At 49.3% G+C, this 13,244-nt stretch overlaps 7 protein-coding genes across 7 annotated transcripts, besides 9 other annotated features; all 7 read left to right on the top strand.

The window, feature by feature from the left end:
• Window positions 1-1,033: 1,033 nt before the first annotated feature.
• On the top strand, window positions 1,034-2,182 carry Tco025E_07168 (uncharacterized protein; the record flags this gene model as incomplete). Its single annotated transcript, XM_029374035.1, has 1 exon — window positions 1,034-2,182. One exon carries the CDS (start codon window positions 1,034-1,036, stop codon window positions 2,180-2,182), a length of 1,149 nt encoding a protein of 382 aa, XP_029225861.1.
• A 27-nt stretch (window positions 2,183-2,209) lies between these two features.
• Window positions 2,210-3,628, top strand: Tco025E_07167 (uncharacterized protein; the record flags this gene model as incomplete). Its single annotated transcript, XM_029374034.1, has 1 exon — window positions 2,210-3,628. One exon carries the CDS (start codon window positions 2,210-2,212, stop codon window positions 3,626-3,628), a length of 1,419 nt encoding a protein of 472 aa, XP_029225860.1.
• A 55-nt stretch (window positions 3,629-3,683) lies between these two features.
• Window positions 3,684-3,700: a microsatellite.
• A 74-nt stretch (window positions 3,701-3,774) lies between these two features.
• Window positions 3,775-3,854: a sequence feature (GA-rich).
• Window positions 3,855-3,940: 86 nt separating this feature from the next.
• Window positions 3,941-4,492, top strand: Tco025E_07166 (uncharacterized protein; the record flags this gene model as incomplete). Its single annotated transcript, XM_029374033.1, has 1 exon — window positions 3,941-4,492. One exon carries the CDS (start codon window positions 3,941-3,943, stop codon window positions 4,490-4,492), a length of 552 nt encoding a protein of 183 aa, XP_029225859.1.
• A 669-nt stretch (window positions 4,493-5,161) lies between these two features.
• Window positions 5,162-5,182: a microsatellite.
• Window positions 5,183-5,316: 134 nt separating this feature from the next.
• Window positions 5,317-5,622, top strand: Tco025E_07165 (Rab5-interacting family protein; the record flags this gene model as incomplete). The annotated part of the gene is made up of 1 exon (XM_029374032.1): window positions 5,317-5,622. One exon carries the CDS (start codon window positions 5,317-5,319, stop codon window positions 5,620-5,622), a length of 306 nt encoding a protein of 101 aa, XP_029225858.1.
• A 141-nt stretch (window positions 5,623-5,763) lies between these two features.
• Window positions 5,764-5,798: a sequence feature (A-rich).
• Window positions 5,799-5,849: 51 nt separating this feature from the next.
• On the top strand, window positions 5,850-7,619 carry Tco025E_07164 (uncharacterized protein; the record flags this gene model as incomplete). The annotated part of the gene is made up of 1 exon (XM_029374031.1): window positions 5,850-7,619. The coding sequence occupies one exon, from the start codon at window positions 5,850-5,852 to the stop codon at window positions 7,617-7,619; it is 1,770 nt and encodes a 589-aa protein (XP_029225857.1).
• Window positions 7,620-7,758: 139 nt separating this feature from the next.
• Window positions 7,759-7,779: a microsatellite.
• Window positions 7,780-8,119: 340 nt separating this feature from the next.
• Tco025E_07163 (CBS domain-containing protein) lies at window positions 8,120-9,478 on the top strand (the record flags this gene model as incomplete). Its single annotated transcript, XM_029374030.1, has 1 exon — window positions 8,120-9,478. The coding sequence occupies one exon, from the start codon at window positions 8,120-8,122 to the stop codon at window positions 9,476-9,478; it is 1,359 nt and encodes a 452-aa protein (XP_029225856.1).
• Window positions 9,479-9,909: 431 nt separating this feature from the next.
• Window positions 9,910-9,946: a microsatellite.
• Window positions 9,947-9,960: a microsatellite.
• A 3-nt stretch (window positions 9,961-9,963) lies between these two features.
• Window positions 9,964-9,984: a microsatellite.
• Window positions 9,985-10,012: 28 nt separating this feature from the next.
• Window positions 10,013-12,949, top strand: Tco025E_07162 (leucine-rich repeat protein; the record flags this gene model as incomplete). The annotated part of the gene is made up of 1 exon (XM_029374029.1): window positions 10,013-12,949. The coding sequence occupies one exon, from the start codon at window positions 10,013-10,015 to the stop codon at window positions 12,947-12,949; it is 2,937 nt and encodes a 978-aa protein (XP_029225855.1).
• A 184-nt stretch (window positions 12,950-13,133) lies between these two features.
• Window positions 13,134-13,188: a sequence feature (A-rich).
• Between the last annotated feature and the right edge of the window lie 56 nt (window positions 13,189-13,244).

The raw sequence follows: 13,244 nt of genomic DNA, 5'->3' as shown, positions 1-13,244 counted from the left end.
TGGGGAAACGACGTGGCGGGGCGAGCGCACACGGAGCAACAAGAACAGCGGCAAAGAGAGCGCCCACGCGCGACGGCACGTTAGTTGTGCGCAGTCCGCCCCATGGTGTGTTTTTTGCGCGTGGTGCTTGTGTGATCCCCCGGCTTTGCCTGCGTGCGCCGCCCGTGTCTCCCTGCGGCGCTGGCGGTGGCTGCCGCACGGCGTGCCGGTGCGTGTGTGGGTGCTTGGGTGCGGCCCACTGCGCTCTGCCGTGCTGTTTCTTTTTTCCTGTGCGCATGCATGCTTCTTTTCTTTTCTTTTGCTCCCTACGCCGCGTTGCCCACGCGCGGCTGCCGGGGGTATGGGGGCGGGGCGGCGCAAAGGGGTGTGGCGCCCGCTGTTGCATGTGTCCGTGCCTCTGGCGCCACGCATGCGCGGTTCCTGCCGTGGCCGTGCGGCGCCGTTGTTTTTTATTAGTTGTGGCGCGGCGAGCTGCGAATAGCAGATGCCGGGGCGTAATGGTTACGAGATGCGCGTGCGGGGACGTTTGCCACTTTATTGCTCTGGCGCCCGTTGTGGAAGCGGCGGCGGGAGGTGGGCGTGTGCGGCGGCGGCTGTTTGCGCGTCTTTATCGATTTTTCGTTTGGGGGTGGGGTGGCGTCGGAAATGTGGGCGAATTTCGGGGGTTGGAGTCGCGCCGCGTTGTTTCTCCAGTGAGGAAAATATTTCGGAGGTGCTTTAGTGCTGTTTGACCTGCGCGAGGGCATTCATTCGTGTGTTTTTTCTTGTCGTTGTGCTGGGTTCTTGGTTGTTGGGTTGGGGTCACTTTCCCTATATGTTTTTTGTTTGTTGTTCTATGTGATTGTCGTGTTGTTATTATTGTCACCATTATATATATGTAAAGATTATTTTTGGCTGTTAACATGTATTTATGAGTGACTCTTTCTCGGGAGGATTTTTTAGTTATTGGATTACACGAACTCATTTTGTCTATTTTTATTTTTCATTTTCTGCTTTTGTGTTTTTTCCCTCTGCTTTTTATTTTTCTTAGATTATGGGTTTGAAGGACACAACCTCGGGCTTTTATGGCGATGTGCCTTATTGCAGTCCTGTAGAAAGTAGCGTCTTCTTTGACACAATTACGGCCTCAAGGATGCATCGTCTTCCGGAGAGTATGATCACAAGGGCTGATTCGACATCATTTTTTATGGATGCCAATGCTAGTTTGTATGAGCGGGTTCTTGGAGTGAAAAAAGAAGTCGATAATAAAAAGTCTTGCCCAAAGGGAGGAAGTGCTTTTGAATTTCTAGATATTATTCCTCACCTGTTTCGTTCACCCTCAGCTTCACGACTAGTGCGGGCGAGTGAAGAAGGGGATTGCTTTGTGGTCGTTGAATCAAAAAACATTAGTGACATCTGCGGCGTTTTTGAAGCTGGGAAACAGGACTCTTCGAGTGTTTACTTTGTTGTCTCATTGGATCTTAAAGGGATAGATGATATGTGGCAGTCTCTTCTTAATTTTCTTTTGGGGGGTGTATCACCTGGGAGGAATATGGTATATGTCCTAAGGAATGTTGAGGTTTATCTTGAGAAAGGGAACTCATACGGCGCGTTTTTGTTTTCCTTATGGGCACTCGCTGTGTCATCCATACTTCACAACTTTGCTTCGATTACTATTGATTCCGTACGTCAGAGGCTCAGTAGGGTGAGTATTCGAATTTGTGTGTTAGAGGGACACGAAGGCGAGAATATATTGGATGATATTCAGCTCTTTTTTGAGAATAAGCTAAGGATTTGCGTTTATCGCGTATTAAGCACCGATACTTTGCCAAATGACGCATGCACCATTGACTCGGAGTGTGATACAATGACAGAAACACATGGAGAATGGATTGATAAAGCCACAGAACTGGTTGTGGGTATTCATGAGGAATTATGTGATACTGCTGAGGAAGAACCAAGCAAAGATGATATTAATTTGCGCTGTATTCTAGTTAGCTTACCAGAGAAGGAATTGCTACGAAAAGATTTACAAAGGCATTTATGTGACAGTTATACCTCCACCCCAGTTACAGTTGTAACAACTGAAAAACAAATCTGCGAAATGTTAGCTTCCCATGATCGAACTATCCCAATTGTGTTTTTTGTTCCCAAAAGAATCTTCAGGAGCAGCTGCTTAAACCGGAGCACGAGCGTTACTTAAACCGTTTATATGTGGAGGCCCTCGTTTATGGTGAAAAAGATGGATGCTCGAGACATTGCGCTTCTTCACATGCTTCTTCCTGGAAGTCCATCACCTAAGCTATTACCGCATCCAATGTTTGTTTCTACTAACGCGGATGAGCGAAGTTGCAACACGAGCAAGCTGGACAATGGATGTCTTCAAGAGGCAATGAATATTATCTTATGGATATTTAGAAGATTTAAATTGGGGAATTGCCACAAAGGGATACAACCTGTTTTAAGGATATCTGAGATGCTTTTTATATCTCGGGGCGCGGCAGCAGTGTTTGAGAAAGTTATGTACTCAATGAGGATGGCTGGAATTGTTTCTTTTTTGAATTTGTCAGATGAATCACATGCGTTTCGTTTGGAAGTTATGGGGCGGGCACTTTCGTACCGATTTCGGTTGCCTTACGAGCCAAAGTTTCCTGAATTCACGCCGTTTGACGTGAAGTGCATTCTTTGGTGCTACGCATTTAGACAGTCCAAAGAGACTGCTCAAAAATTGATATCTGATGCCCACTTTTCCCCAATATGGGTGGGGGATGCAATCGATAATTTCTGCCTCCAATACCGAATAAGCTTAGAAAATGAACTGGGCAATGAAAGAGAAGCTCTTGTTAAGGAGTTATCCTTAATTCCTAAATGTGATGGAGTAATTTCACGGGTAAAGACTTTTTTAACGCATTCATCAGGGGAGAGAGTGCCGATATCAAGGCATTTTGCTACTGCCTCTTCAACTTGTTGTCGGGGTTGGTTTGAACAAGCGCCAGTCGGCACAAGTGCTGAATTCATACCAAAACCACATGTAAACGTTTATTGTTATCCATCACAAAACGAGTTATGTGAGATTCGCTTTGGAGATTGTACACTACAGTGTCCTCTCGATCTTTCGTATCCCTTGATAATTGCACATATTGTTCTGTACACAACTCTATGGAATAATGCTATTATTCTGGAGAGCGTTCACGATACTGGTTCGGCGGCGCCTTTACCAATACCTTTGGCAGTCCTTCACTCGCCCACACTAAACTCTATATTGGAAGACGTTGTTGATGGAAAGGTGGGATTCTGGCTTGATAACTGCATGGATTCCGCTCCCCCACTATCAGATCCATTGGAGCTTGCATCTTTAATGGCGAAAACGCCGTCTTTACTAGGGTTTTGTGATCACAAGGCTTTGCGCCGGAAACGAAGTCAAGTGGGGTTGGACCTGAAACGTCAAAAGTGTGAAGTGAAAGAGGCTTCTGTGCCATTGTCTGAGGCTGAGGCTGCAACAATTAGGGAATTTGCCAATGCGGCTATCAAGCTCGGTCGTGAAAAGGCGGAGAAACGCTTTAAAGGAATGAAGGGATTTGCATTTTTGAATCCGTCTCATGAAAATCATGCGTACTACCTTCATATCTTGGAAAAATCAAATTCGTAATTAAAAGCCTTTTTGTTTTTTTGTACCATAGAATCCTTGTTAAAAAACAATAAAGTATATATATATATATATGAGACCCCGCCGATGAGCACTAATTTAGTTTCATGCGATATTGGACCTTTTTAAATTGATTTAGTTAAGGCTTATTCTTCGTTCCTTCTTTCTCTTTTTTTATATTGATTTCATTTTGTTCTTCTTACCTTTGTTTCTTTGTGTTTGCTTACTTACAGATAGACGGTGTCTCAATAAATATAAATGCATTCATCGCCTAGGGAGGAAAAGTATGTTGTAAGAATGGAACGATTAAGAGGTATGTTGTCATATGGTGCTGTCCTGGCAGTGATGTGCATATCGTATCTTAGTTTTTCCGGCACTTTCTTCGATATTCTCTCGGAGAACTTGGATGGGGTTTGGTCTTCTACAGAACTTTTAGAAGGTGAGGGTATTAATCTGACTTGCTCTCACGACTCTACAAGAGACTGCACTGCCTACTTGAAGATTAAAAATCTTGTTGTGGAAAATGTTTCAATGCAATTTGTTTATTCCCCAGCAGCAAGATGGGTTGGAGTGAAATTTCTGAGTGAGGATGCCTGGATTTTATTGAGACAGACTAGTGGCCGCTTGCTTGTCAGGGTGTTTGTTGATTCTAGCATGAGGACCTTTTTGCTTGAGCGCCGTCAGAACCGCGGAAGATTACGCAAGATATTGGGAAAAAAGGGAGGATATGTGTGCTTAATATTTCTTGTTATCGGACTATTCAAATGGGTTCAAATACGGTTTTTTTCGCTTCACTCGGGAAGACAAAATCTGCGCCATCGTAGAAATTTATCTCTAAGGTCTGAGACACGGAAGAAAAACGAATAAAGCGCCTCAATATACGTAAAACCCTGCATTGCTTACCTTGAATGCCAAATTATGTGCCTCCTATTTATCTTGTCGTTGTGTTATCTATCGAGTAACTTTCACTTCTTCTCTGGACTCAACCGCTCCTAGTAGCAATATTTTTTTTTGGGAATTATTTGTATTTTACCTTTAGGCCTTGCCTGTATTACAGTGATGCGTTTTTTCCTCTCTTCGCGTCTCAACAAAACAATACTCATCACATCATCGTTTTTGCATTTTTTGCTCTTGCATCTTTTTTTATCATGAAGTGATACACATATATAAAGAATAATAGTTAGCTTAACTTATTCCTTACCCTTTTGTTTGGTGCTCTACATATTCTGTTCTTTTTATGCAGAGCGCAAGAAAGCGTGAGATTTGTTACCAGTCACGGGACTCATATCATAAATGCCTTGATACTTTACCGGAGGACGCGGAAAAAGAATGTGCAGCTCAAAAAAAGGCACTGGATAATGCGTGCCCAGCTAGTTGGGTCAATTACTTTGAAAAACAACGGGAAAGGGAGCTGATTCTTCAGCTTCAATTAGAGCGTAGCGGCGGCCGTGGAGCAAAGTAGCGGGCGCCTATTTCATCGTCCTGGCGAGGGCAGGGACAACACCGGATCAGCTTGGTTGACTGCAAGAACAAGTGTATATATATATATATATATATTTGGAGAAGAAACAGATGCTATCGTATTTTTTTTCCTTGTTAAATTTTTCCTTGTTTCTTATCCCTCGTTCTTTTTTGTTTCTGGACATGTTAGGACACATCATTAGTAAGCGAAGATGAGCCTAGGGAAGACAATGTATGTGGATGGCGATCTTGGGGAAAACATTTCAAACATGTCACAGATCAGAACGATGAGCGCTCTCATAGCAGGTGTTGGGGCAGGAGTGATGGGCCTGACAGGTATCACCGGGGCGGTGTTCTTCTTCTTGTGTGCGCTACTAACCTCCTTCGTAATGCTGAAAGTTGGCTGTGAAGGCACCCCTGAGCGGTACTTCCCGTCCGGAAAGAAACAGTTTTTCTCGCTTGGTAACCTTGTCACTGGTGCCATGACATACATCTTGGCATGGACCGTCGCGTATGACACGATTTATATTTTCTAGGAGATGAAGCTGAGGAGTAAAACAAATGCCTCCTGAAGGAGCTAACTGATAACATTGTTTATTCCATAAAGGGACAGCTTCAACATATATATATATATTTTTCTGCCTCCTCTGTCTTCCGCGGTGTCCATTGATTAACTGACTTTACTTTTTGATTTACTTTATTTTTCTATTACATCAATAGCAAAGACAATAAAACCTTTACGCAAGAAGAAGGAAAAAAAATTATGGAGGATGTGACACTGCGGCAGGATTGGCAGCAAGAGGATGCATGGAATTCAAGAAGAGACTTTGGTTTCAATCGGAATTGCTTTTTTGGCGATGATGATGACAATAATGAGGATAACAAGTGGCAAATAAATACTCGGAAGAATTCTGCTTGCGATGCTGCCGCTGCTGCTGCTGCTGCTAAGGAGCACCCTTCCACTCGATTGCAACGAGGGTTGATGAGTGTGGCGGCGTGCCTTAATACGCTCTCGAGAATCACGGTGCAGCAGAAGCTTCTTTTGGGGCTCTCAACCGAGGGCGCAGCACCGGAAATATCGTTAGGAGGCGAAGAAACTTCTTTGAGGCATGAAGTGGCGAGGAAAACCCCGAAGTGCAGTCACGCGGCAGCGGTTTTTCCAAAACAGGGAGCCTCAACTTGTGAAGCCACGACATGTACAACACTGCATAATCCCGGGTTGGGAGGCGGGGACATGTCGGATGCCGCAACTTCTCCGAGTGGGGCCGCAAAATCAGGTGAATTGCGAAGGGATGCTGCGGTTGCGGAATCTTTTGAGGTTTCACAGGAGGCTATTGTTTCCGAAAGAGACTACCTTTCCCGACTATTGGCTGAAGCGAAGAAGGAGATGGACGAGTTAAAGTGTACATATGAGCAAGAAATTCGTTGGCTGCAAGGCGAACTTAGCGGTTATCAAAGTATGACGGCTCAGCTTCGTGAGGTGGAGAATGCCCTTCATCTGGAATCCCTTTCTGCGGCGGAGAAGATTGCCCGGTATGAGGAGGAGATAATGACGTTGCGCAATCTGCTTGCGGTTGCCACAGAAAGAGAACTCTCACTACCAGCCAAAAACGAATCCATGGAAGGGATTGATGGGGCGCAGGTGCAATGCCTAGAGGATGCGTTGGCGGTTGCGGCAAAGATGAACACAGCGTTGCTGGAAAATGCAGAGAGGCGCGATTTGGCATATTGTAGTGCCGTAAAGGAGATAGACAATCTCAGGGGCAAATTAATAGAGGCGGGAGATGAGGCAAGACATGAAAAGGAAATGTGTGAGAGGAAGATAAATACAATGGAACGTGAAATCCTCTTCTTGAGGCCTTTTAAGGAACGTGTTGGTATAGCTGAGGAAAAATTGCGGAGATGTGCCCAGCAGGAAAAATTAGTGGTGAAGTATGAAGGAGAGATACGACACCTGCGGTCGGCCCTGAGAGAGGCGGAGAGCCTCACACTGAGGCTCCAACAGGACTATGCGTCACTTTCTGCTGGTTTGACTCAAGCTGGGACAAACAATGGGAATGGTTTTACGCAGTCGAACGCCGCCGTACAACCTGACGTCGACGCGGGTTACTCAGATAAGGTTGAGGATGCCGAAAGTTCCTCACACGTGATGCGTTTGACGCATGAAATTGGGCGTCTGACACAAGAGTGCAGCGCGCATCGTGATGCGTTGGAGGCCTTGAAGCGGGACCACAGTATCGAAACCGATTTCTTGACAGCAAGGCTCTTGAAGGTGGAATCAGGCCACGCGACGTATCCTCCACAGGAGGAGCCACCGACGCTGCAGCGAGAGCCGCGAGCAACACGTGACACCAGCACACAGGCGCTGGCGGGCGATGGTGATACGCTGGACAGGTTGGGTGGCACCTCTGGGTTGCGGCCGACGCTCCTTGGAGAGCTTTCCTTCCGTGTGAGGGATAGCCACACGCATGCAGAGACTTGGGCCTCGCCTAATGCTGGCGTCGGGCAGCCGTGGGGAAACGGTGTCGCCTAGAGTCACAGCCCGATCGCCCACGACGCTTTCCCTCTGACTGCAGCGGGGGACAATTCCTAGCTCATTTTTCTATACCGGTGATCTCGCAATGTGGCCCGGAAAACTGGCCTGTGATTGCCTTGGAGCAACAACAGTAGCGAACCAACAAACAAACAAACAACAGGGGGAGGACGGGATGAAAATGGTGGGACACAAGCTCTCGATTGACGCTCTAAAGTTTTCATGATCGATTCATCATGATGCAGTGGTGGGCAGTATGCTGGGGTGCTGTGTACAGTAAATGTGGTTGCAATTTATTTCTGGGTTTTCTGCTAGCAGCACTTACTCTGGTGTAAGCGTCGCGACGACGACGAATAAAAATAATAATAATGGTATTTATTGATAGTGCTCATGACACTTTCCTCATTCATGCTTTTTCATCTCTCTCCTTCTCGCTCTTTCTCTCCTTTTTGTTTTTGTTTGTTGCTTCCTCAATTTACTTCGTAGATCGGTGGTCTAGAATGGCCGATTCTAGCTTCTTCGGGCTGCATGTTGACGTTCCTGCGGAAGTGTTAGCCGCCATAATCACCGGGCTGACTATTCTTGGCGGTCTTGCTTCAGGGGTTTTGCTTTGCTTGTTTTCACTTGACACGAAGCGCTTAAATGCGCTTATTCGACTTGGCCATACCAAAGATGCCCGCCGGGCCCGTCGGGTGATGATGCTTTTACACAAATCAAAGTGGCTGTTAGTGACGCTTTTATTTATTGAAGCCGTAGTGGTGGAAATGATGCCGCTGGTGTTTGACATGTTTTTAAACCCGGTGGCGGCGATATTTGTCTCAGTTGGAATCATCTTGGTGTTTGCGGAGATCATACCCCAGGCGGTGTTTATTCGTCATGCATTGCAAGTCAGCGCGGCGCTGACGTACGTGGTATTGTTCTTCATGTGTCTCACGTCCCCCATCACCTGGCCTGTGGGGAAGTTGCTTGAGTTTGTTCTCGGGGAGAAGGAGTCCGTCTTTTTGGGGCGCACGGAGTTGCTGGAACTCATCCGCCTGCAGGAGGAAATTCGAAGCGAAAAACGCGTGAGAAGGGCGTCCTCCGTGGCGTTGGAGGACGCCTCTGCCGCTGAGGTCGAGGACACAGACTTTTCGCCGGTGGAGTCAAGTATTATGCTGGGCGCGTTGCGAATGTCGGAGAATACGGCTCGCGACGCCTTGAAACATGGAATCGCCTCGATGTATAGTCTGCACTGCGACGTCCGCCTAACAAAGAAAATGACCGAGGACATTTTCGCCAGGGGGCTTCCGTTTATTCTTGTCTACAATGATCCAAACGACCCAACAAATGTGACACGGGTGCTTGAGACGAAGGCGCTCATATTGCTAATTTACTGTCAAGGGGCCGAGTCGGTGTCGCTTGGGGAACTTCCCCTACACGCCCTGCCGCGGTTCCCGGCGTCAACACTTTGCAGCGAGTTGTTTGAGGCCTTGCAACACATGCTGATTCAGGTCGTCGCTATCGCCGACGACAAGGGCCGAGTGCTTGGGGTGTTGACGATGCAGGACGTGGTGGAGTTTGTCCACAAGACCTCGTTTCAGGCGGAAATGGACCCCAGGGCGCAGATGCCCTTTCAACTCATGATGCGTTCCTGGAAAAGGCTGTGTGAGGTGCGTGGGGACTGCGTCGCGGGCGGCAGGTACGGTCTAACTCTGCCTGGGAGACGAGGCGCGCGAACCCCGTCAAACTACTCTTCACGCTGCAGTACGCCTCTCCTCCCAACCCCTGCTTCTCGGCAGGATGGGCTGCCGTCAAGCGTCTTTTCGGCCCAGGCAGCAGATGGCAACCCACACGCCGACGGCAATCAGGCGAAGTCATGATGCCGCACATGCCTATTTATATATTTATACGCGTGCATCCACGCCCAGACAGTCAGTGGGGCGAGGAGAAGTGCAACGAAAAGCAAGCAAAGACAAACAAGGAAGAGAAGTTGCTCCTCATGAAGGAAAAAAGAAGAAGAAAAAAAGGAAAAAAGTGTGGAGTAAAAGTGAGGATGAGAACGGAGTTGCTTTGAGGACTGTTTGGGGCGGGGCCAGTGCTAGTTTCCCGGCCTGCTGGAGGGCGTATGCCGTTGTTGACCTCACCGCAACCAATTCGCCTCCCCCCACACACACAACCTTGCTGAGCTATTCTTCCTTGCTTTGCTTGTTTTTCTCTTTCCGGCGCCACCTCACCAATTCCTTTTCAACTAAGGATCTGACAACAAACGCTGCCGGTGCATCAATTAAAGCGACAAGCAAACGAAATAGAAAACAAAACCAAAAAAAAACAAACAAGAACAACAACAAAGCAAATAGCAAAAGAAATATATATATATATATATATAAAAGGAAATATTCTGCCGACTACAGCACATGGCCACACGCGCTGTACAGCTGGGTGGCAGGGGCGCTGCCTTGAAGCCGGGCGGCTTGCTGCTGAACAAGAAGGACCTCCGTAGCGTGCATGAGGTGACTTTGGCGAACTACTCCGTCGAGTACTTGTACCTCCGCGAAAACGAGTTGGCAGAGTTCGACACGGAAGTCACAATGGAGAACCTCAAGGTGTTGGATCTGTCCATTAACGAGATTTGTGGGACAGTGGATTTCCTGGAAAGGACTCCGTTTCTGCGCCACCTCTACATGACAGGGAATAGGGTGGAGTCGCTCCATGGCATTGCCAACTTCACTCCGCTTGAATCACTGTGCCTCAGCGAAAACGCCATCAACAGCTTTGAAGGGCTAGAGCGGCTCCCAAACTTGCGGGTGCTTTCTCTTAATTTTAATAACATCTCCTCCTTCGAGCATTACCCCAATCTTCCCTCGCTGCACACCCTCAATCTCGTGGGGAACCCGGTGACAGAAATTCCCTCTTACCGCAGTATGGCTATTGCCATCAACAATCCCAATCTTGTCACCATCGACGGTAATTCCGTTTCAGGGGAGGAGCGGGCTGCACTGGAGCACTACCAAGGAAAGGTAGCTTACTGCATCTGCGAAGGCTTTGTTGTTGAGGGCGACAATGTGGAGGAGGCTGCTGATGCTTTTCTTCTTAAGCTTCAGCGTGCGCGAGAAAAGTCAAGGCACTTGCAGCTATGCTCTATTCGTCTCACACCGGAGGATGAAACCCGCAACGTCCTCACAGAGGGCATTCCGGTACGGCTCGCCTGCTGCTTGCAAGACATTCGTCCATACGAGCAGAGGGAGACGGATATGTTCTTCTCGCGTGAGTTGATTCCCGCCACCTTCCGGATCTCTGGTGAGGCCACAGAGGTTTTTGTGGTTGGTTCCATGAACAACTGGACAGACCCCATTGAGCTAGAGCGTGGTGGAGACGAGGGTGAAACTTACTTCCACACCACTCTCTACCTACCCGTTGGGGAGTACGAATACCGCTACATTGTGGACGGCGTTGAGGTTGACCCCGAGGCGAATGGGGTGATTTCCAAGTACAAACAAGGCTACTGCTACCTCTACAAAGTCCCCGAAGTGGAACCCGTGGAGGATGAAAAGGACACTGTTCTGCACATTCGCTGGATGAAGAGCACGCCGGGTAGCCGCTACGAGACCATTGAAGACAACAACACACTGACGTACACGCCAACCGCCGCTGACGTGGGTTGCTGCCTGCGCGCCGAGGTGCTTGCGTACGTTAACGGCGTTTTCTCCTTCTTGTACTTCGACATTTCCACCCCTATTGTTGCTGGTCCGCCGACGTGCCCCCACCTTGAGATCAAGGGCAAGGCTGTGGAGGGCCACGTGTTGGTGGCGGAGGCCGACTACGTTGGCGGCGTTGAGGGCAATTCCCACCTCAGCTGGTTCCGCATTACGCCGGACGGCCAGGAAATTACCCTTGAGATGAACGATCCCTGGGCCGGTTACAAGCTGACGAGCGAGGACGTCGACTGCCGTGTCAAGGTGGAGTTTACGCCCGTGCGGGCTGACTGGGTGGCGGGCGAACCCAAATCTGTTGTCACTGCACCCGTCATGGCAGGCGCTCCTGAGTGCGAATCCATCAAGATAATCGGCAACCTTATCGAGGGAAGCGAGCTGGGGGTGGAGGTTGTCTACTCTGGCGGCGTGGAGGGGGAGAGCTACTACCAGTGGCTCCGCAAGGACGACGCCTCGGAGGAGTACTCCCCGATTGAGGGGGAGAACACCACGCGGTATGTTCCGACGCTCGAAGACGTGGGTAGGTGCCTGGCGGTGGAGTACACCCCCGTCAACAAGCAGGGCGAGGAGGGTGAGACGTGTCGCTGCGTGCTGGAGACACCCATTGAGCCGTCCGCGCCGGAAATTCAAAACCTCAAAATTATGGGCGAGCTAACCGAGCAGCACGTGCTCACGGTCGAATTTGACTACACAGGCGGGCACTTTGGACCCCACATGATTCAGTGGTTCCGCCGCGATCGCGCCAAGCGTCTAACAAAGGTTGGACGCCCCAACGCCGCAACCCTCGCACTCACTAAGCGTGAAGTCGACTGCACGATTGAGGTCTCGGTGACACCTGTGCGCCTTGATGGTGTACAGGGGCGAACCGTGACTGCAAAGTCGGACGGCGTCGTTTCTGCTGGCATTCCGCAAACCAACTTCCTGAACGTGGTAGGTGAGCCCTTGGTTGGGAACACCTTGGAGCTGGAGGTGGAATACTTTGGCGGAGAGCCTGGCGAACCGATCATTGAGTGGGAGCGTGAGGTGCCAGGCACAGAGAACTTTGAACTGGTCGAGACGGGTGTGCGCAACTACACGGTTCAGAAGGAGGATCAGGGAAGATTGCTCCGTGTGACGTACACGCCGGTGCGCATGGACGGCACCCCTGGAGAGGCGAAGAGCCGCATCGTGCAGGTGCCACGTGACGGGGCAGGTGACAAGGACGAGGAAAATGAACTGGAAGTTGACGTGCATGAGGCCTCGGAGGAGCCTGCATTGACGCGGCACGTGGACCCGAATGCCCCGACGGCGCCGCATGAGCTGGAGTCGGAAGAGGAAGCGAAGATCGCCGCAGCAGGGAAGGAGGAGGCAATGGAGCACGTGAAGGAGCACAAGGAGGTTCCCGAGGAGCACAAGGAGGTTCCCGAGGAGCACAAGGAAGTACCCGAGGAGCACAAGGAAGTACCCGAGGAGCATAAGGAAGTACCCGAGGAGCATAAGGAGGTACCCGAGGAGCACAAGGAAGTACCCGAGGAGCATAAGGAAGTACCCGAGGAGCATAAGGAGGTTCCCGAGGAGCACAAGGAAGTACCCGAGGAGCACAAGGAAGTACCCGAGGAGCACAAGGAGGTTCCCGAGGAGCACAAGGAAGTACCCGAGTAAAAGGTCAAGGACGCGGTGGCTGCCGCCTGAAACTCGGATGAGGGCTCTCAACACAATTCTCCCGGGGCCAATTGAGAGACACAGACTTCTGATAAAGAAGAAAGTGTGACCCACCAGCAGGGTGGGGGTGGGTGGGGACGATGGCGTGTAGGCAAGTAGACATTTCAGTCAAACGCCACTCATACTTTTTTTTGTATTTGTTTTTATTGCTTTTTGGTTCTTTCATTTTCTTTCCCTTTTGGATGTGGCTCCTTCCATAATGTATATTGGGTGATGAGCGTGCAACTAACGGGAG

The sequence above is a fragment of the Trypanosoma conorhini genome (genome assembly GCF_003719485.1).
Source record: "Trypanosoma conorhini strain 025E chromosome Unknown Tco_14.4_contig_00532, whole genome shotgun sequence".
NCBI lineage: Eukaryota > Euglenozoa > Kinetoplastea > Trypanosomatida > Trypanosomatidae > Trypanosoma > Trypanosoma conorhini.
The sequence above is the reverse complement of the archived record's forward strand: the minus strand, read 5'-3'. Positions and strand labels throughout refer to the sequence as shown.